Genomic DNA, 20,043 nt, shown 5'->3' with positions numbered 1-20,043 from the left:
GACGGCTCAGGGCGCCATCGGCAGTACGACATGCTGGAAACCCTAAACTCACCCCACCTGAGACCCGCTTTGCCTTTGCTGCCCACCAGCATTTGAAGTGGGTGCCTGACCGCTCCTGCACCTACGTTCCTGTGTCCCCTGCTCTCGTGCACGTCTGTCGGAGACCTTGAGACCAGCCCCAGGCAGGGAGACTCACAGAGTGCAGGAAAGCCCTGTGCTCACAGTCTGGTTTATCACAAGGAGAAGACACAGATCACAGTCAGCAGAGGGAAAAGGCACCTGGGGCCTGGTTCCAGAGGAACCAGGCTGGCCTGTCCAGGCATGATGGGGACAACACGTGCAAGGTGCTGCCCACCAGGGGCGCTCTGGGGCCGCAGCGTCCAGGGTTCTATCTAGGGGCCAGCCAGATAGGCACTGAGGGCCTGTCTGAGGACCTTAGATACTTGCACTTCAGCACCCCTACCCTGCAGGCCACTGGTTTGTGGGCCCAGGGCCACAGGTGCACAAAGACAGGCATTCCCACATAAACTATATGGTCAAACCATCAGTGACCCTGAGCCCCAGGCCCCCAGGAGCAGTGGAAAGCAGGACAGGCCTTTGGAAGGCCGGGGTTTAAGAAGTCAGCTAAGCACCTTCCTAGATTGCTTCCAGAGATCCCAGAGCACTTGGGACTGGAGACCCTTCCTGTGGCCTCTGGCTGACATGCCTCATCTCATCTTGTCCCCCAGCTCTGTGAATGGCCAGCTGCCTCCTCGGGCCTCCCTCCACTTCCAGGGTGTCTGCCCTCACCCCCCATCCTGGCACCCTCAACCCTTCTTAGCTCCTCATGAGGCTGACTGCCCAGGCCCGCCCCCCGGCAGCTGCAGGGCTGCCCACTGAGCAGAGCTGCCCGCTGCAGGTTGAGGCCCTCGGCAGGTCATCCCCAGGGCTCTTCAGGCCACCATGCGGGAGGGAGGGGCCCCAGGACACCCAGGAGGAGGGGCACTTCGGCCCTGGACGATGCAGAGCCATCCCTAAACTCACAGTTGGACAGCCAGAAGGGTCTGGGAGGCCGCAGTCTGGCCACCTCTGCGCCAGCCTCCATGCACGGCTGAAGTCCTGAGCAGGGCACCTGAGGAGTGAACCAGGCACCCTGGCGCCCGCACCTGGCGCTCCCCCAGTCTGCACTCCCCAGTCAGACCCGATCACCACCTGCTGAGATGGAACCCTGAAATCCCACACAACTGGCTCGTTCCCAGATGGTTCTATGTTCAGTGGAGAAAGTGGAACAATTCAGGTTGATTCTTAAAAAATCATTGACCCCTTATTTTTATCCTTGTTTTCATCATCCTCAATGAGTGCAAACTTTTTTGACTTGTCAATTTTTGAAAAATCTTTATTGCTTTTTATTACACAATACTGTAAAAACTCAAACATTACAAATAGTGATTTTTAAAAGGACATTTAAAAATTATAAAATGCTCATTTCAGAAACTTCAAGTATTATAAAACACGATTTAGAAAATTAGCCCTTTGTCATCCAGTCACACCCCATCCTGTCCCCCAGGATTACTGCTGTCCAGACAGTGTGTGTCCCTGTGGACTGTGTACTAACACATGTGACATACACCCATGGCTTCTCAAAAAACCAACAATTCCCTGCAGAGCTGAGCCACTGGCTTTGTGCATTTGACAACCTCCATTTCTGGATGTAAACGCTGGAAGTCACTACACAGTTCTGCATTGGAGATGAGTGAGGCTGAGTCGTGAAATTGGTGCTACCTGACCATTTCTGACCCTCAAAAACAGCGATTTCATGCAGTTCAGCAGATGCTACAATCAGCCATTCCCCTCCCGGCAGACATTTGGAAAACTTGCTACTTTTTGTCATAAGAAACAATTCCACGGCGAATATCCCTGTCTGTCCCCTGCAGAGTGCACCATTTCATCTCAGGAGGGTCACCGCTCTCTGGAGCACTGGGCACTGTCCTTGAACCCCGGGAATGGAGGGCAGACGCACAGCCAGCTCACCCTTGAGCACGAGTGGCCAAGCGCGGCCGTGACACCCTTCATGCTCCATGAGGACACACACCAGTGGCACCACCACAGGAGGGGAGGACCCCCGAGCACCGGGACAGTGCTCCTCCCCCACAGGCATCATCTCCCAACTTGTCCTCCGGCAGCTGGGCTCTCAGATGCCCCGAAAACAGATTCAGAAATGTGCTGAAATCAGCATTTGTAGGGTGTTTTTAAAGTTTTTGCAGGAACTGTTGGAGTGAGAAAAAGCACCTGCTGAAGCCAGGCACCGAGGAAAGCCAGCCTCATGCATGGGCACGTGCCTGGTCAGGTGGACCGCTTCCGCTTTGCGCAGGGTCTGTAGATCCTGCTGGGGTCGCAGCTGAGTCTGTGGGCAGTTTTCTTGTGGCAGGCGATGTGTACTAGCTTGAGGTTCTCAGAGGTGAAAAGCAGGCTGTAAAAATACTCCCAGTTTACTTCCCCCCCTCCCTGCTCCTTAACTGCCTCTGCCAGGGTGGGCACGATGCAGCGTTTCTTTTCTATCCTGCAAAGAAAGGTCGAGAGGGTCACTTATGCTGTTAACCCCACAGGCACCTACTGAGGCACATTTCCTGTAAAACCACGGGGGAAGCACATAGGTTTCCAGTCACTTATCTTTGCAAAAGATAAAGCAGTGGACCATTTCCAGGAGTAGTGAAGGACTTAAGGTTCCAGAGGGAACCACACTGGGAGGCACCCCAGGGACAGGGCCATGGGGGGAGGGGCTGAGCCGGCTGTCAGTGGGGACACCCCTTCACAAGCATGGCAGGTGTCACCGCTGGGCCAGCCCTGCCTGCCTGGCAGAGTCTGACATGCGCCAACTTCACTTGTCTCACTTTTTTAACTGGATTGGTCCATTCTTTTTCACAATCTTGTGGTTGTGACCAGTCCCCAGATGCCGCCAGTCTGCAAATCACACCTAACAGCAGGACAGGAGGCCATCGGGTCATACCATGTGAGCGCTCACCCTGGGGATTTCTATGGTAGTGGGGAACTAGGTGAGACGCAAAGGCGCACCAGGATGGAAATGAATGTTAAAATTAGTCTGTTCAAGCAAAGCCCTCTGGTAAAGTGAAGGTGCCACAGCTACAGACAGCGTGCAGCTCAGCACAGCCGGGAGAGCACAGGGCAGAGCTCCGGGCGGGACACCAGCTACGTGCCTCTGAACACCTGCCTGTGTAGTGAAGACACATCAGCAGGCATCAGATGTACAGTCAGTCCTCCGACAGCGGCTCACAGGGAGGGGGGAGTCAGGAGACGTGGGGCAGGGCCTCCACTCTAGGTGACATCTACACGCTTTCAGAACGTCTGGTTCCAAAACAATACAGCCATTTTAGGGCTGTTTGAAGGTCTGTTCCCAAAAAGCAGAGGCAAGGATATACTTTATGTTCAAGGAAAGTGTCTCAGTGAAAACAGTAAAAGTCCCCACTTCCATCCTTTGCTTGGAATGAGTCAATACAGATATAACACAGCCCTGCTGGCCAGGATCTTGCTCACCCCGGTTGCGGCAGGAGATGCCTACACAGCTGGGCCAGCACAGGAGGTCCAGACATACACGGGGATCTAGCCCAGCTGCTGTCGAGGCCCACCTCGGGGACCAACCCCCAGTCACTCGGGTCAGGAGTGTGAGCGTGGCATGGCCCGGCAGCACCCCCAGCGTTATCGGGGTCCACAGCCACGAGCTCAGTACTTGAACCCGGGCAGCTGGCAAGCCTCAGACACCATGCAGGGCCAGTTCAGGCAGGTGCTCGCCGGCTCTGCGAGCTGGATTCTTGGCATGAATGCAGGGCGCACTCACATGTGGTCCAGATTCCACGTGCTGAAGAGGACCCGTCCCTCCCTGTTGCTGTAGGGGTTGATGGAGTGTCTGGAAGCACAGTCGTCCACATCGAAAGGACCCTGGGCCAAGAGACAAGGTGCAGGCCACCAAGTGAGCCCCTCCTGGGTCTCCTGTCAGGCCAGGGAGCTGGTGAGAGGGCCCTACCTGGGAGGAAAGCCCATCCCTGACCAGCCACCTGCTGACTGGCAGTGGGGATTCTGCCCTTGCAACGGCCCCTTCCCCTCACGAGCCCCAGGACAACATTGTACAAAGGGGACAAGTCAGTTCCCTCATTGTTAGGAATGCCAGCCTCCCAACTCTGCACCTCCCATGACTCTACCCGCACAGCCCCCTGGCCTCCCCACGCCCCTCTGATCACACAGCACCACCCTCATGGCAAACACAGGCTCGCAGCCAGCAGTGCCTGCTGCCGTGAAACAGCTCCAAGTGCCTTCCCAGTATTTCCCTATAATCCCAGGGGCCAGAAGGTTCTCTCAAATAGAGGCTAGCCAGCTCTGTGGAGGGCACCCTGAGCCACATTCACGGCCACTAGTCTGCAGGCAGCTGCTGGGACAGCGTCACGTGCCACAGCCCCAACCCACCCCTGCTCCCAGCAGCCACCCTGGGGCCTAGGTCCCAGCTAGCCCGCCTCCCACGCCCCAGAGTTCCTGCTGACCCCACACATGCCTTCACAGCCTCTCGGCACCAAGCCCATACTTGCTGACAGGCCTTAGACCTGCAGCCTCCCAAGGTCGAGGTGAAGTTTTCCATATTTGTCACCCCCACACACAAGGCCCATTCAGGTGACCCTCCCCGGCCCTGCTCAGTAACCACTCAGTGGCACGATGAAGGCCGCCAGTGGAGGGGGGCATGTCACTGGAAACTCAGCCTGCAGCCTGGCACCCCATTGCCCTGCACGGCACAGTGGGGCCCGGGCCCTCAGCAAAGCCCCAGATGCCTTCAGCACCCGGCCGGCCCACACTGGACCCACCACAGAAGGGAAAGCCGGGCGGCACTGGGAATGAGGCATGGCACTGGGCAGCCTCTCCTGCCCCCAGACTCGCAACGCCAGCCCCCAGAAACGGCGGCAGAGGACCTGCGGCCTCTGACTGCGCATCTACCCCTGGGAATCAGGCTCGACTAACGCCCAGAACGTCACCTCCAGAACTCCCTGAGCTGTCATCTAGGAAGCCCACCCAGGGATACTTTTCCAAGGCTCCCGAACTGTCCTTCCCTTAGCGTATCTTACCATGTCCCTTCCTATGTCCTTTCCCCCCAAAGGACATCACCTCCTCCTGTGCCAAGGCAAGATGGCTGCTCCTGGTGCAACTGTGTCCCCCCACCTCACGGTCCTCAGTGAGGTCTCTGCTCCCGTGGCCGTGCCAGGGAACTGGCAGAAGACGCCTGAGCCTGGAGCTCTGGGTGGGCCCGGCAGTCTACAGCCCTCGGGGACTGCAGCGCCACTCAAGTTGGAGAGCCACGGCTAGGAAGACCCTCCCTCCCGCTCGCTGAGCTGACACGGAGGGCTGCCCCCTGCGCGGCCTGGCCTGGGCAGGCCAAGGTCGGAGCATGCTTACTGCCTCTCCTCAGGCAGCTCAGCAGGCACCTGGCAGCTCAGGGCAAACGGCAGGCAGCTCACCTGGCAGGAGAACCAGCCTTCGGGCGTGCAGAGCCGGATGCCCACCTGCGCCCCTCTGTCAAAGTAGCTGCCGTTGAACTTCACTGCCCTGAGTTTCCGGCCCATGGCGCCAACAACTCGCAGGTACTTCTCCTGAGCTTCCGCGTCCACCACGGAGGCATAGGAGCTCACCTGGAAGAGGCCAAGAACATTGCTGAGGGCCGGCCCCCAACACCCTAAAACTACAGTCGGGCTCCCAGCCCGTTCCATGCCACAGCCCTCAGAGACCTCGCCACCTGGTCCCAGCACAGCCCATGTCCAGAGGGTGTGAGTTCACAGACCATGGCTGCCCAACCCCGGGAAGCTTCTCTGGGCCCATGAGATGGAGGCGGGTCACAGGCAGATAAGGAACTCAAGCCCAGGGTTCGTGGCCCCGTCTCTGGCCCTCACCACTGCCACAAGGGAAGAGACCCCAGGAAATGGGCAGTAGGAGACATGTGGCCGCCATCACCTGTCCCGTCTCCCACGCTGCCCACTCAGCACCAGTGGAGGCTGGGACCATGGGTGACCTGGGCTGTGCTGACCACCAGGGCAGGAGTGGGAAGACCACTGTCCCCTCCCCAGGGTCTCTTATGCCATACGGAGCAACAGAGCAGCAGACATGTTAATACAGAATGGAGGGCTGGCATCCAGCAGCCTGAGTGACGCCCTGGAGAATGCCAGCGGGGACACCGGCTGAGCCACAGGCCAGGGCAACCGGTACAGAAGCATTCTCGGTGGCAACAGGAGCCTGAGAAAGGCCGGAGCAGGCAAGGTCGGCCATGGTCAGGCAGAGGTGGGACAGATGAGGCAGCCAGGCGGCAGGTCTGGCACCTGCCTGGGGTGCCCTGCGGTGGAGCACGTGGCTATGGAAGCTCCCCACCACAAATACTAAAATTCAGTCCAGCACATGTGGCCAGGCATGAGAGTCAAGGCGTAAGGGGTGGAAAGGACTGTCTGCAAAGTCAGAGAACAAGGCAGCCTCGTGCCTAACCTCCAAACACAGGAGCGCGGGCACCAGGGCCCCTGCAGACGAAACCCACAGGCCTCCCTGGGGGCACCTAGTGCAGGGGAGCAGGCGGGGTGGACCAGGCAGCCACAAGGGCGGTCGGGCTAGGGCGTGGGCCCCCGGCATTCCAAGGAACTGGCATGTCCTGTGTGCATCTCTGCAGCGGTCAGAGCCCAGGACCCAGTCCTACTGTAGGGGAGCTGCACAGGGGCCTCCCACTGGTAAAGCACATGCCCCATGCAAACAAAGACCCAGCCGGCAGGGCCCCTCAGCAGCTCCTTCCCCACTGGGTCTGCTTCTTTGCTGGACACCAAGCAGAACAGAGAGCACGTGAGGCACAGGACCCAGGACTGACTTCTCCATGGAAGCACAGAGCCGTGTCCACGGAGCACCAATGTCTGCCTGCTTCCCATGCCTCCTGGAGGAGGGAGGTTAGTCTGCTAAGCCCAGAGTTGGAGCTCAGACCTGCCATCGCTCAGGGTGCCTCTGAAAGGCATTCTGTCAGGAGTCCCAAGCCAGCCCTTCCCCTTCTCGGAGGCCAGGCCCGTGCTGGGCCGCAGCACTCGGAACAGATAGGCCTCTGACATGCATCTGCCATGGCTGACGTGGACAAAGCTGAGATGCTCACCTGGGTAAGTTCTCAGAACTGAACCATCTGACAGACGACACTCTTCAAAGGCCAGTTCCATTCCACACCCACAGGGAGAATTACGGGCCAAACCGAGGGGGCCAAGGTTGCTCTGGCCTGGGCCACAGTGATGCCAAAGCGCATACGCTCCGTGGATAGCAGTCAGGGGAGGCTGACTGCGTTGAAGCTGGAAGCGGTGCACTCTGGCCAGGCAGGTGCCCATGAGCGGCTCTATGTGCCCAGCCGCCAGCCACCCGGGCCCAGAGCTTCCTAACAGCAGCACCTCCCTGGAGACCGACCTCTCTCAGGTAGCTCCGGATGCGGCTCTCACAGCTGTATCTCAGGTAGCTAGACTTACTCCTGAACCGGGACTCCAAACCTGCCAGGAATAAGAGAAGAGAAGCCCGCTGGGCTCACAGCCTGTCCTCCTCGTGGGCAGACAGAGAAGGCCGGGCTGCCTGTCTGAGAGACGCACTGACGGCACTGTGCGCGCACTCTCGGGGGTCTGTTTGCTCCAGGAGGGTTCTCCGGCCCGGCAGCACGAAGCACCTCCTGCGCCACCAAGGGGCTTCTGCCCATGGCACCTCGAGCCCCCTCCCAGGGGGCTGCAGCCTCTTAGGGTTGTCTCCCACTGGCTTAAAAAGCTAGTCCAAGAGGTGGAAGCAACCTGGGTACCCACAGATGGAAAAACACACGAGGAAAGGTGGTGCACCCACATGCTGGAGTACCAGCCAGGCTGGAAGGAGGGGGCTGACACCTGCTGCAGGGCGCACAGGCCTGAGGATGTGATGCTGAGCAGAGGAGCCAGACATGGCACATCCCAGACAACCCCACTAGGCGGGGCACAGAGGGCAGTCCAGGCCAGAAGATGGTGGGCGCCAGGGGCAGGGGCGGGAAAGGGGCCTGCTGTACAGAGTTCATTTTAGGAAGATGGAAACGTTCTGTGGATGGACGGAAATGACAGTTACTCAACAGCGTGAATGTGCTAACCACCACAGACTGTACGCTTAAAACAGCCAAGATGGTAAATTTTATATATACTTCTCCACAATTACAAAATAAATGCAAATAGAGAGGCCAGTCCTAGGACTGCCTGAGCACCAAAGTCAGGCAAGCCCCCTGTCGGGCAGCCCCTCGCTGTGGGAACCCAAACAGACCCACTTTTGCTCCGGCAAGTCCAGCCCTGAGGGAACCCCCACTCCCAGCCCCACAGCCCCAGACCCAGAGGCACCTTCGAACCATGGGGGGTCCTCAGCCCGGGTCTCAGCCTCAATGTTCCCGCTGACGGTGTGCAGGAGGTCGGCCAGGAGCTTCTGCCGCAGCGGGGCCTGCTCGCCAGAGAGCAGCTGCCGGGCGGCCTGGATGACCCCCACGTGCGGCTTGTGGAACACACCGAGGAAGCGACTGATGTCACTCACATCTGCCACAGGGTGGGGCAGGGAGGGGACAAACAGAAAAGCCAGGTCCTTGAAGCACTGGGCTGGGAAGACAGGGCTGCCAGCCTGGCGGCCTGGCCTCTCACTCCAGGAGGCCAAACCTAAGAAAGATCCTGGGCCCAGTCCCTTCCCGGACTCCAGTTAGCCCGTGCCTGTGGGCCTCGGGCCGGCCACCCGCCCCGCAGGGTGCATGAGGACAGATGAGGAGAGGGTGGCACATGCTTGGGGAAACGAGAGCGCCACCCAAGCACGTTGCTGCCCTTCCTCTCAGCCTCCTCTTTGCCAAACGAAGCCTCCCACGTCTCCGGACCTCACTGGCCGGATCTTGCCGCGCTTTACTGCTCTCCCCTGGAGCCTCTGCACACATGCCCTAAGGCGGCGGGCCCAGTGAGCAGGCACTGAGTACCACCAGTGCCACCAAGGCCCCCCACGACATCTCAGCCCCCAGAAGGCAGGAGCGTACACAAAGACCCACACGCCACAGCACAGCAGGTCATCCCAGGGACGCAAGGCTGGTCCATGTCCAGAACTCAGCGCAATCCACCCTTCACAGGCTAAAGAAGAGTCATTTGATAATACCAACCGATGCAGAGAGGTCCTGGGGCTTAGGGGGAGGTTCTGACTTAACCCCAAAAGCAGAGGCATTAAAGAAAAATGGGACAAGCTGGGCTTCATCAAATTAAAACCTTTTTCTCCACAGGAGACCCTGTTAGGAGGATGAAAATTGTCAACAAGACACAGGGCAGGAGAAAATATGGAAACCACAGATCTGACAAGACTCACATCCACGCTAAATTAGGAAAAAACTCAAAACTCAACATTATAAAACAATCCAATTAGCAAACAGACAAAATGCATGAAGAGACACTTCATGAAAAGGACAGACAGGTAGTAATAAGCCCACGAAAGATGGCCCCGCACACTACTAGCCACTGGGGAGAGCAAGCTCAGGCCAGTGAGACGACCACCCCCCATGGGGAGGGCAGGGGCCGCAGAGGGCCTGGCACAGGGCTGGGGACACAGCGCCTCTGGCTCACTGCCGGTAGGTGTAAGACAGTGCAGCCACTCGACAAGTCTGGCAGTGTCTTTTTTCTTTTTTTCTTTATTTTTATTTTTATTTTTATTAAGGTATGATTGATATACACTCTAATGAAGGTTTCACATGAAAAAACAATGTGGTTACTACATTAACCCACATTATCAAGTCCCCACCGAGTCCCCAGTGCAGTCACTGCCCATCAGTGCAGCAAGATGCCACAGATTCACTATGTGCCTTCCCTGTGCTACACTGTTCTCCCCGTGATCCCCCACACCATGTGTACTAAACACAATACCCCTCAGTCCCCTTCTCCCTCCCTCCCCGCCCGCCCTCCCCCACCCCTCCCCTTTGGTAACCACTAGTCCCTTCTTGGAGTCTGTGAGTCTGCTGCTGTTTTGTTCCTTCAGTTTTGCTTCGTTGTTATACTCCACAAATGAGGGAAATCATTTGACATTTGTCTTTCTCTGCCTGGCTTATTTCACTGAGCATAATGTCCTCCAGCTCCATCCATGTTGTTGCAAATGGTAGGACTTGTTTCTTTCTTATGGCTGAATAGTATTCCATTGTGTATATGTACCACATCTTCTTTATCCATTCATCTACTGATGGACACTTAGGTTGCTTCCATATCTTGGCTATTGTAAAAAGTGCTGCGATAAACATAGGGGTGCATATGTCTTTTTGAATCTCAGAAGTTGTATTCTTTGGGTACATTCCAAGGAGTGGAATTCCTGGGTCAAATGGTATTTCTATTTTTAGTTTTTTGAGGAACCTCCATATTGCTTTCCACAATGGTTGAACTAGCTTACATTCCCACCAGCAGTACAGGAGGGTTCCCCTTTCTCCGCATCCTCACCAGCATTTGTTGTTCTTAGTCTTTTCGATGCTGGCCATCCTCACTGGTGTGAGGTGATATCTCATTGTGGTTTTAATTTGCATTTCCCTGATGATTAGTGATGTGGAGCATCTTTTCATGTGTCTGTTGGCCATCTGAATTTCTTCTTTGGAGAACTGTCTCTTCATATCCTCTGCCCATTTGTTAATTGGGTTATTTGCTTTTTGGGTGCTGAGGCATGTGAGTTCTTTATATATTTTGGATGTTAACCCCTTGTTGGATATGTGATTTACAAATATATTCTCCCATACTGTAGGATGCCTTTTTGTTCTGTTGATGGTGTCCTTTGCCATACAGGAACTTTTTAGTTTGATGTAGTCCCATGAGTGCATTTTTGCTTTTGTTTCCCTTGCCCGAGGAGATGCGTTCAGGAAGAAGTTGCTCCTGCTTATATTCAGGAGATGTTTGCCTATGTTGTCTTCTAAGAGTTTTATGGTTTTGTGACTTACATTCAAGTCCTTAATCCATTTTGAGTTTACTTTTGTGTATGGGGTTAGACAATAATCCAGTGTCATTCTCTTGTATGTAGCTGTCCAGTTTTGCCAATACCAGCTGTTGAAGAGGCTGCCATTTCCCCATTGTATGTCCATGGTTCCTTTATCGTATGTTAATTGATCAGAAATGGTTGGGTTTATATCAGGGCTCTCTATTCTGTTCCATTGGTCTGTGGGTCTGTTCTTGTGCCAGTACCAAATTGTCTTGATTACTGTGGTTTTGTAGTAGGGCTTGAAGTTGGGGAGCGTAATGCCCCCAGCTTTATTCTTCCTTCTCAGAATTGCTTTGGCTATTTGAGGTTTTTTGTGGTTCCATATGAATTTTAGAACCATTTTCTCTAGTTCGTTGAAGAATGCTGTTCGTATTTTGATAGGAATTGCATTGAATCTATAGATTGCTTTAGGCTAGATGGCCATTTTGACAATATTAATTCTTCCTATCCATGAGCAGAGGATGTGTATCCATTTATTGGTATCTTCTTTAATTTCTCTCATGAGTGTCTTGTAGTTTTCAGAGTATAGGTCTTTCACTTCCTTGGTTAGGTTTATTCCTAGGTATTTTATTCTTGTTGACTCAATTGTGAACAGAATTGTTTTCCTGATTTCTCTTTCTGCTAGTTCATTGTTAGTGTATAGGAATGCCACAGATTTCTGTGTATTAATTTTGTATCCTGCAACTTTGCTGAATTCAGATATTAGATCTAGTAGTTTTGGAGTGGATTCTTTAGGATTTTTTATGTACAATATCATGTCATCTGCAAACAGGGGCAGTTTAACTTCTTCCTTGCCAATCCGGATGCCTTTTATTTCTTTGTGTTGTCTGATTGCCGTGGCCAGGACCTCCAGAACCATGTTGAATAGAAGTGGGGAGAGTGGGCATCCTTGTTTTCTTCCCAATCTTAAAGGAAAAGCTTTCAGCTTCTGGCTGTTAAGTATGATGTTGGCTGTGGGTTTATCATATATGGCCTTTATTATGTTGAGGTACCTGCCCTCCATACCCATTTTGTTGAGAGTTTTTATCATGAATGGATGTTGAATTTTGTCAAATGCTTTTTCAGTATCTATGGAGATGATCATGTGGTTTTTGTCCTTCTTTTTGTTGATGTGGTGGATGATGTTGATGGATTTTTGAATATTGTACCATCCTTGCATCCCTGGAACAAATCCTACTTGATTATGATGGATGATCTCTTTTGATGTATTTTTGAATTTGGTTTGCTAATATTTTGTTGAGTATTTTTGCATCTATTTTCATCAGGGATATTGGTCTGTAATTTTCTTTTTTTTGTGTGGTATCTTTGCCCAGTTTTGGTATTAGAGTGATGCTGGCCTCATAGAATGAGTTTGGGAGTATTCCCTCTTCTTCTACTCTTTGGAAAACTTTAAGGATGATGGGTATTAGGTCTTCACTAAATGTTTGATAAAATTCAGCGGTGAAGCCATCTGGTCCAGGACTTTTGTTCCTAGGTAGTTTTTTTATTACTAGTTCGATTTCGTTGCTGGTAATTGGTCTGTTCAGATTTTCTGTTTCTTCCTTGGTCAGCCTTGGAAGGTTGTATTTTTCTAGAAAGTTGTCCATTTCTTCTAGGTTATCCAGTTTGTTAGCATATAATTTTTCATAGTATTCTCTAATAATTCTTTGTATTTCTATAGTGTCTGTAGTGATTTTTCCTTTCTCATTTCTGATTCTGTTTATTTGTGTAGACTCTCTTTTTTCTTGATAAATCTGGCTAGGGGTTTATCTATTTTATTTATTTTCTCAAAGAACCAGCTCTTGCTTTCATTGATTCTTTCTATTGTTTTATTCTTCTAGATTTTATTTATTTCTGCTCTAATCTTTATTATGTCCCTCCTTCTACTGACTTTGGGCCTCATCTGTTCTTCTTTTTCTAGTTTCATTAATTGTGAGCATAGACTGCTTATATGGGATTGTTCTTCTTTCCTGAGGTAGGCCTGTATTGCAATATACTTTCCTCTTAGCACTGCCTTGGCTGCGTCCCACAGATTTTGTGGTGTTGAATTATTGTTGTCATTTGTCTCCATATATTGCTTGATCTCTGTTTTTATTTGGCCATTGATCCATTGGTTATTCAGGAGCATGTTATGAAGCCTCCATGTGTTTGTGGGATTTTTCATTTTCTTTGTATAATTTATTTCTGGTTTCATACCTTTGTGGTCTGAGAAACTGGTTGGTACAATTTCAGTCTTTTTTAATTTACTGAGGCTCTTTTTGTGGCCTAGTATATGATCTCTTCCTGAAAATGTTCCATGTGTACTTGAGAAGAATGTGTATTGTGCTGCATTTGGGTGTAGAGTTCTGCAGATGTCTAAGGTCCATCTGTTCTAGTGTGTTGTTCAGTGCCTCTGTGTCCTTACTTATTTTCTGTCTTGTTGATCTGTCCTTCAGAGTGAGTGGCGTGTTGAAGTCTCCTAGAATGAATGCATTGCATTCTATTTCCCCTTTTAATTCAGTTAGTATCTGTTTCACATATGTAGGTGCTCCTGTATTGGGAGCACAGATATTTATAATAGTTATATCTTCTTGTTGGATTGACCCCTTTATCATTATGTAATGTCCTTCTTTGTCTCTTGTGACTCTCTTTGTTTTGAAGTCTATTTTGTCTGATACAAGTACTGCAACTCCTGGTTTTTTTCTCCCTATTACTTCCATGAAATATCTTTTTCCATCCCTTCACTTTTAGTCTGTGTATGTTTTTGGGTTTAAAGTGAGTCTCTTGTAGGCAGCATATACATGGGTCTTGTTTTTTTATCCATTCAGTGACTATGTCTTTTAATTGGTGCATTCAGTGCATTTACATTTAGGGTGATTATCAATAGGTATGTACTTACTGCCATCGCAGACTTTAGATTCATGGTTACCAAAGGTTCAAGGTTAACTTCCTTACTATCTAACAGTCTAACTTAACTCACTTAATATGCTTGCTATTACAAACACAATCTAAGGGTTCTTTTTTCTCCTCCTTTTTCTTCCTCCTCCATTCTTTATATATTAGGTATCATATTCTGTACTCTTTGTCTATCCCTTGATTGAATTTGGGGATAGTCAATTTAATTTTGCATTTGCTTAGTAATTAGCTGTTCTACTTTCTTTACTGTGGTTTTATTACCTCTGGTGACAGCTATTAAGCCTTAGGAACACTTCCATCTATAGCAGCCCCTCCAAAACAGACTGTAGAGATGGTTTGTGGGAGGTAAATTGTCTCAGCTTTTCCTTATCTGGAAATTGTTTAATCCCTCCTTCAAATTTAAATGATAATCTTGCCAGATAAAGTAATCTTGGTTCCAGGCCCTTCTGCTTCATTGCATTAAATACGTCATGCCACTCCCTTCTGGCCTGTAAGGTTTCTGCTGAGAAGTCTAATGTTAGCCTGATGGGCTTTCCTTTGTATGTGATCTTATTTCTCTCTCTGGCTGCTTTTAACAGTCTGTCCTTATCCTTGATCTTTGCCATTTTTATTACTATGTGTCTGGGTGTTGTCTTCCTTGGGTCCCTTGTGTTGGGAGATCTGGGGATCTCCATGGCCTGAGAGACTATCTCCTTCCACAGCTTAGGAACTTTTTCAGCAATTACCTCCTCCAAGACACTTTCTATCCCTTTCTCTCTCTTTTCTTCTTCTTCTGGTACCCCTATAATGCAAATTCGTTCCATTTTGATTGGTCACACAGTTCTCTCAATATTTTCATTCCTAGAGATTTTTTCTCTCTGTGCCTCAGCTTCTTTGTGTTCCTCTTCTCTAGTTTCTATTTCATTTATCGTGTCCTCCACCGTATCCAACCGGCTTTTAGTACCCTCCACTGTGCTCCTCAACGATTGGATCTCCAACTGGAATTCATTCCTGAGTTCTTGAATATCTTTCCATACCTCCATTAGCATGTTAATGATTTTTTATTTTGAACTCCCTTTCAGGAAGGGTCATGAGGTTCATGTCATCTTTCTCAGGGGTTATATTAATTTTACTCTGGACAAGGTTCCTTTGGCGTTTAATGCTTGTAGATGGCGCCCTCTAGTGTCCAGAAGCTCTATTCTGGAGATGCTCAGCCCCTGAAGCAATGTCGGGGGTCGCAGAGTACTGGTATTGGTGCCTGGGGGTAGGAAAGATGTTCCCCGCCTCCCGGCTACTGTGTCTGTCTCCACTGCCTGAACCAGTGGGCCGAGCACACAGGTATAAGCTTTTGTCCCAGAGCAGCCAGATACGAATCCCTGCTTTCCACAAGTGGCTGGAATCTCAGTCCCTCCAGGAATTCTACCTGTCTTAGCTTTCCAACCCCGTAATCATGACAGCCTCATGAAAGCACCATGAAATGTAGGTTTGTGCTCCCAGAGCAGATCTCCAGAGTTAGATATTCAGCAGTCCCAGACCTCCACTCCCTCCCCAGTCCGTTTCTCTTCCTCCCGCCAGTGGGCTGGGGTGGGGGAAGGGCTTGGGTCCCACCAGGCCACAGCTTTGGTACGTTACCCTGTTCCGTGAGGTCTGCTCTTTTCTCCAGGTGCAGTCCTGTTTCCTGTTGCTCTCTCAGGATTAGTTGTATTAATTATATTTTCATATTATATGCAGTTTTAGGAGGAAGCCTCTGTCCCACCTCTCATGCCGCCATCTTTCATGTCTTATTTCTTAAGATGTAATTCCCATTCCTTACAATTCACCCATTTGAAATGTACAATTCAGTGTTTCTTAGTAAATTCACAGCTGTACAACCATCTTCACATTCAATTTTTGAACATTTTCATCACCTCGGAAAGAAATCCCATACTCTCAGCTTTCAGCCCCCTCCCCGCATCTCCCCACCCTATCCCTGAACAACCACTAATCTACTTCCTGTCTCTGTAGACCTCTTTGTTCTGGACTTTTCACTGTAAATGGAATCATATATTATATGGTCTTTCACGTCTGGCTTCATTCACTTGATGATTTTAAGGGTCATCCATGTTGTAGTGTGTCAGTACTTCAGTCATTCCTTTTCAAGGTCAAATAACACTCCATGGCATGAGTCCAACACTTTGTTTATCCATTTGTTTACCCATGGGCATTATCTGGGCTGTTTCTACCTTTTGACCATTATGAATAAAACATTATAAACATTCATGTACATGGTTTTTGTGGCCATGTACTTCATTTCTTGGGTGTATACCTAGACGTGGAATGGCTGGGTCATATGCTGATTCTGTTTAGTCATTCGAGGAACCACCAAACTGTTTTCCCAAAGCTGCAGCACCACTGTAAATCCCCAGGGACGGCTGCGGGTGCCAGCCTCCCATCTCCTCGGCAGCAGTTGGTGTCGCCCTGAAGGTGGGAGGTGGCATCTCGCTGTAGATTCGATCTGCATGAACCATTGCTTTGTAGTAAGCTCTGGAGTTGAGAAGTTGTGAGTCCTCCTCCTGTGTTCTTTTTCAGGATAGCCTTGGCTATTCTGGGTCCCTTGCAATTACTTACAAATGATGAATTAGAATCGGCTTGTCATTTTCTGCAAAGGAACCAGCAGGGATTCTCTGACAGGGACTGTGCTGGTCTGTAGCTCAATCTGAAGAGTATTAACAATGTTGACCTCCCAACCTGTGGATATAGGATGGATGCTTTCCCACTTCCTTAGATCCTTAATTTCTTTCAGCAATGTTTTGTAGTCTTCAAAGTATACGTTTTGCACTCCTCTTGTTACATCATCCCTATGTATTTTATACTTTTACTGATACCGTAAATGGCATTGTTTCCTTACTTTCATTTTTGGATTATTCATTGCAGATATATAGAAATAAAACAGGTTTTGTGTACTAATCTTGTATCTTCAATCTTGTAACCTTCCTTGCCAGCACCTTTTCTGCCCTGGGTAAAACCTCCAGTACAGTGTTAAATAGAATTGGTGAGAATGGACAGCCTTGTCTTTCAAAACTAAACATACGCTTATCGTACAACCCAGCAATTGTACCCCTGGGCTTCTATTCCAAAAAAATGCAAATTTATGTCCACACAAAACCCAGTATACAACAGGCCATGTGAGCTTTATATGTTAACAGGCAAAAATGACACAACTAAAACATCCCACTTGGTGGATGGTAACACAGACTGACACTGCTGCACCATGGAATGCCACTAGCAGTAAAAAGTGATGCCCACTTGTACCCACACCACTCAGATGAACCTCAGGGGCCTTTGGCCCAACGAGGAAAGCCCAGCTCAAAAGATCATATGCTGTGTGATTCCATTTGCCTAACATTCTCCAAATGAGAACATTATAGAGATAGCGGACACATCAGTGGTTGCCAGGGCTTAGCAGTGGCAGGATGGGCAGGCATGACCATAGAGGGGTACACGTGAGGGGACTGTGGTGGCAGATGGGATAGTTCTGTGTCCACTGCAGTGGTGGCTACCTGAACACACACAGAGAGAAGATAACCCAGAGCCACACACACTGGACCACAGTCAGTCTCCTGGTTTGGATTCTGCCCTAAACTGTCAGCTGCCACCTTTGGGGGGCATGGGAAAAGGGTACACGGGACCTTCTTCATTATCTTCCCAACTTCCTATGAATCCATTGCTAGTTGAAATAAACTGTTTAAACTTTTCTTAAAAAAAGGAAGTGTACCGAGCAAAAGGGCCAGTGGTCGCTATGGTGCAACATCAAGCACACACAGACGTGCCCCCCTCACTGCAGACAGCAGAGTCCCAGCCATGGGTGAGGCCACACGTATGGGATTGTGGGCTCCTCTCTTTCTGCTCCTTCAGCGGAGGAGGCAGGACCACCTCCACCTCCGTCCTTGGAACTCCTTTCTGGGGCACCAGGAGCTCCTCCTGAAACATAAGCCCCTTTGCACAAGAGCCGACAACCCTCCCACGGCCAGGGCACACACCTTGCCGTTGGTCTAAGGCCCCAGTGTAGAGTCCCACTGGTTCCTCAAGGCAGACACCCCAGAGGACACCCCTCTGAAAGCACTTGCTCTGACAAGGTCCCCAACAGAGCCCTGAGGACAGCATGCCAGCAGACAGCGACCAGGGAACAGACAGTGGGCACCATGTGAGCGATCCTCAGAAAGCTGCCCGGCCCAGCATACAGGACAGCATCACTCTCTGGCCCTCCTTGAGCCACAGACCTGTGCAGGGCCCGACCCCAGATCCCACCCTCTGCCCAGGGGAGTTACACAGAACCTCAAATGAACAAATACAAAACAAAATGACTTAGAAGAGAAAAAAAGACATGGAAAATAACACCTGGACTACCGGGCTCCAGGACCCAGGTGTGAGGGCTTTGCTATCTAAGCTCTGCCACCCGGGGGCTTCCCCCTTTAGAGCTCAGGGCAAGAGGGGACCCCACTCCCCAGGCAGGCCCTTGGCACCTCCAAAGCCACACCAGCTTCCCTGCCTCTCTCCCAGGTCCCAGCCACTCACAGCCATGCCAGGTCTGGCCCGAAGTGAGGAGCAGGAGCTCTGAGTTGTCAGGGACGCTCCGGAAGTAATCTTCAGTCAGTTCCGTGCCATCTTCATAGAGGCACAGGTGGGAGCCAGCAACGGGGAGCTGCAGAGAGGCAAGCAGGGTGGGATGCTAACGCATCCTCTGGGGCGGCCGCCCTTGGTGAGGTCTTTCCATCTGCAGATCTCGCAAATAAGCACAAGCTAGGTTTTAAGGAACGCGCTTGCGATGCCATCTGTGGGTCCCCCAGGCCAAACACCTAAGACAGCGTCTAAACAGTGCTCAAAACAAGGGCCCCTGCTGTAGGTTGTTATAAAATCTGAAAATGACACCTGACTGCTTCCATAAGCCTGTAAAGTGTCCCCATCAGTGAGGGCGCACCGCGGGACAGGGTGCCGGACACACCCACTGAATGCACCAATTAATTAAGAAGACCGGCTTACGGAAAATGACTCACTGCCTCGGTCTGCGGAAGTGTTTTCTGAGGTTTGGGTCTCCGTTGCTTGACCCTGATGAGTTTTATGAATTTTTATGGCAACTCTTCCCCCCTCACACGTGTGCACACCTGCCCAGTCAAGACAACAAATACAGTAGGTGTAAGAATGACAGCTGAAATCGGTGGAAGGGCCTTTATTTAGAAGGGCTCGCGGAGCCCGAGGCCTTCCCTTTACAGAAGGGAGCTAGAGGTCCAGAGAGGCCCAGCGCCTACAGCGAATTAGCACATGTGCACTGGAACCCAGGCCGCAGCAGCCCGGACCCGCAGGGTCAGAGGAGGCAGGGGTCCTCCCAGCGCCGCTCCACAAACCCCCGCATCCCGAGTGGGGCTGACGTCCCCCACAGCCCCGGGGTTGAAGCAGCACCTCTTACTCGCGCAGGCGTCTCCCAAGCGGGCCAGCACCTGAACACGGCTAAGGCTTCACTAACGCCATTGCTGAGATGTGGCACCGCTCCCGACACCTGCTCCGCCGGGGTCCGAGGAGGTCTTCTCAAATTCTGCGCACCAGGCCCCATGCACCCTAGGATCCCCTGCTGAGACCCGCAGACGGGCTGTGGGATTAGCCAGCCCTGGGCTCAGCGCTCCTGGCAACCCCCCGGCGGGTCGCGCCGCGCTGCGCACGAGCCCTCCGCCCCGGCGGCACCCAGCCCAGCCCCGGCCCCGGGCAGGTACCTGCAAGTGGAGGCACCCCTTCCGCAGCACCTCCTGGCAGCTCCTCCCGGCCACCCCAAACTTCTTCTGGCTGTGCAGGCCCCGCAGCTTGAACGTCTTGGGCTTCCGGAACACCTCAAACATCCTCAGATTCGGCTCAGGCCCGTCCTCACCCGGGCCGCCGGGGCCCCGCGCCGGATGGCTTCCGCTGAAGTGACCCAGGCCTCGCGCCACCCCCGGAAACTCCATTACCCAGGGGTCCCGGGGACGTGGGGGCGTGGCCCCGCCTTGTGCGCAGGCGTCTTATCCAAAAACTCCATCACTCCGGGGGCCTCGGGACCCGGAGGCGCGGCCCCACCTAATGCGCAGGCGCTGCCCCCGGAAATTGTATTACCCAGGGGACCTCGGGACCCGGGGGCGCGGCCCCACCTAATGCGCAGGCGCTGCCCCCGGAAACTGTATT

At 51.7% G+C, this 20,043-nt stretch overlaps 1 protein-coding gene across 4 annotated transcripts; it reads right to left on the bottom strand.

The window, feature by feature from the left end:
- Positions 1-1,345: 1,345 nt before the first annotated feature.
- Positions 1,346-19,921, bottom strand: DFFB (DNA fragmentation factor subunit beta). 4 transcript variants are annotated; one of them, XR_012129936.1, is made up of 8 exons: positions 19,602-19,921; positions 18,412-18,538; positions 8,379-8,567; positions 7,447-7,526; positions 5,493-5,663; positions 3,833-3,933; positions 3,209-3,385; positions 2,403-2,539 (listed from the first exon to the last, which is right to left on the bottom strand). XR_012129936.1 is itself a non-coding variant. In XM_017667607.3 (7 exons), the coding sequence occupies exons 1-7, from the start codon at positions 19,827-19,829 to the stop codon at positions 3,334-3,336; spliced, it is 948 nt and encodes a 315-aa protein (XP_017523096.2). In that variant the 5' UTR covers positions 19,830-19,921; the 3' UTR covers positions 1,346-3,333. The 4 variants fall into 4 exon arrangements, 3 of the variants coding, with proteins under 3 accessions (XP_017523096.2, XP_017523095.2, XP_036856079.1); XM_017667607.3 differs by having other exon boundaries at positions 1,346-3,385; XM_017667606.3 differs by lacking the exon at positions 3,209-3,385 and having other exon boundaries at positions 1,346-2,539; positions 19,602-19,914.
- Positions 19,922-20,043: the final 122 nt, after the last annotated feature.

Source organism: Manis javanica, chromosome 4, assembly GCF_040802235.1.
Source record: "Manis javanica isolate MJ-LG chromosome 4, MJ_LKY, whole genome shotgun sequence".
Lineage (NCBI taxonomy): Eukaryota > Metazoa > Chordata > Mammalia > Pholidota > Manidae > Manis > Manis javanica.
This window is presented reverse-complemented; position numbering and strand designations above follow the sequence as displayed.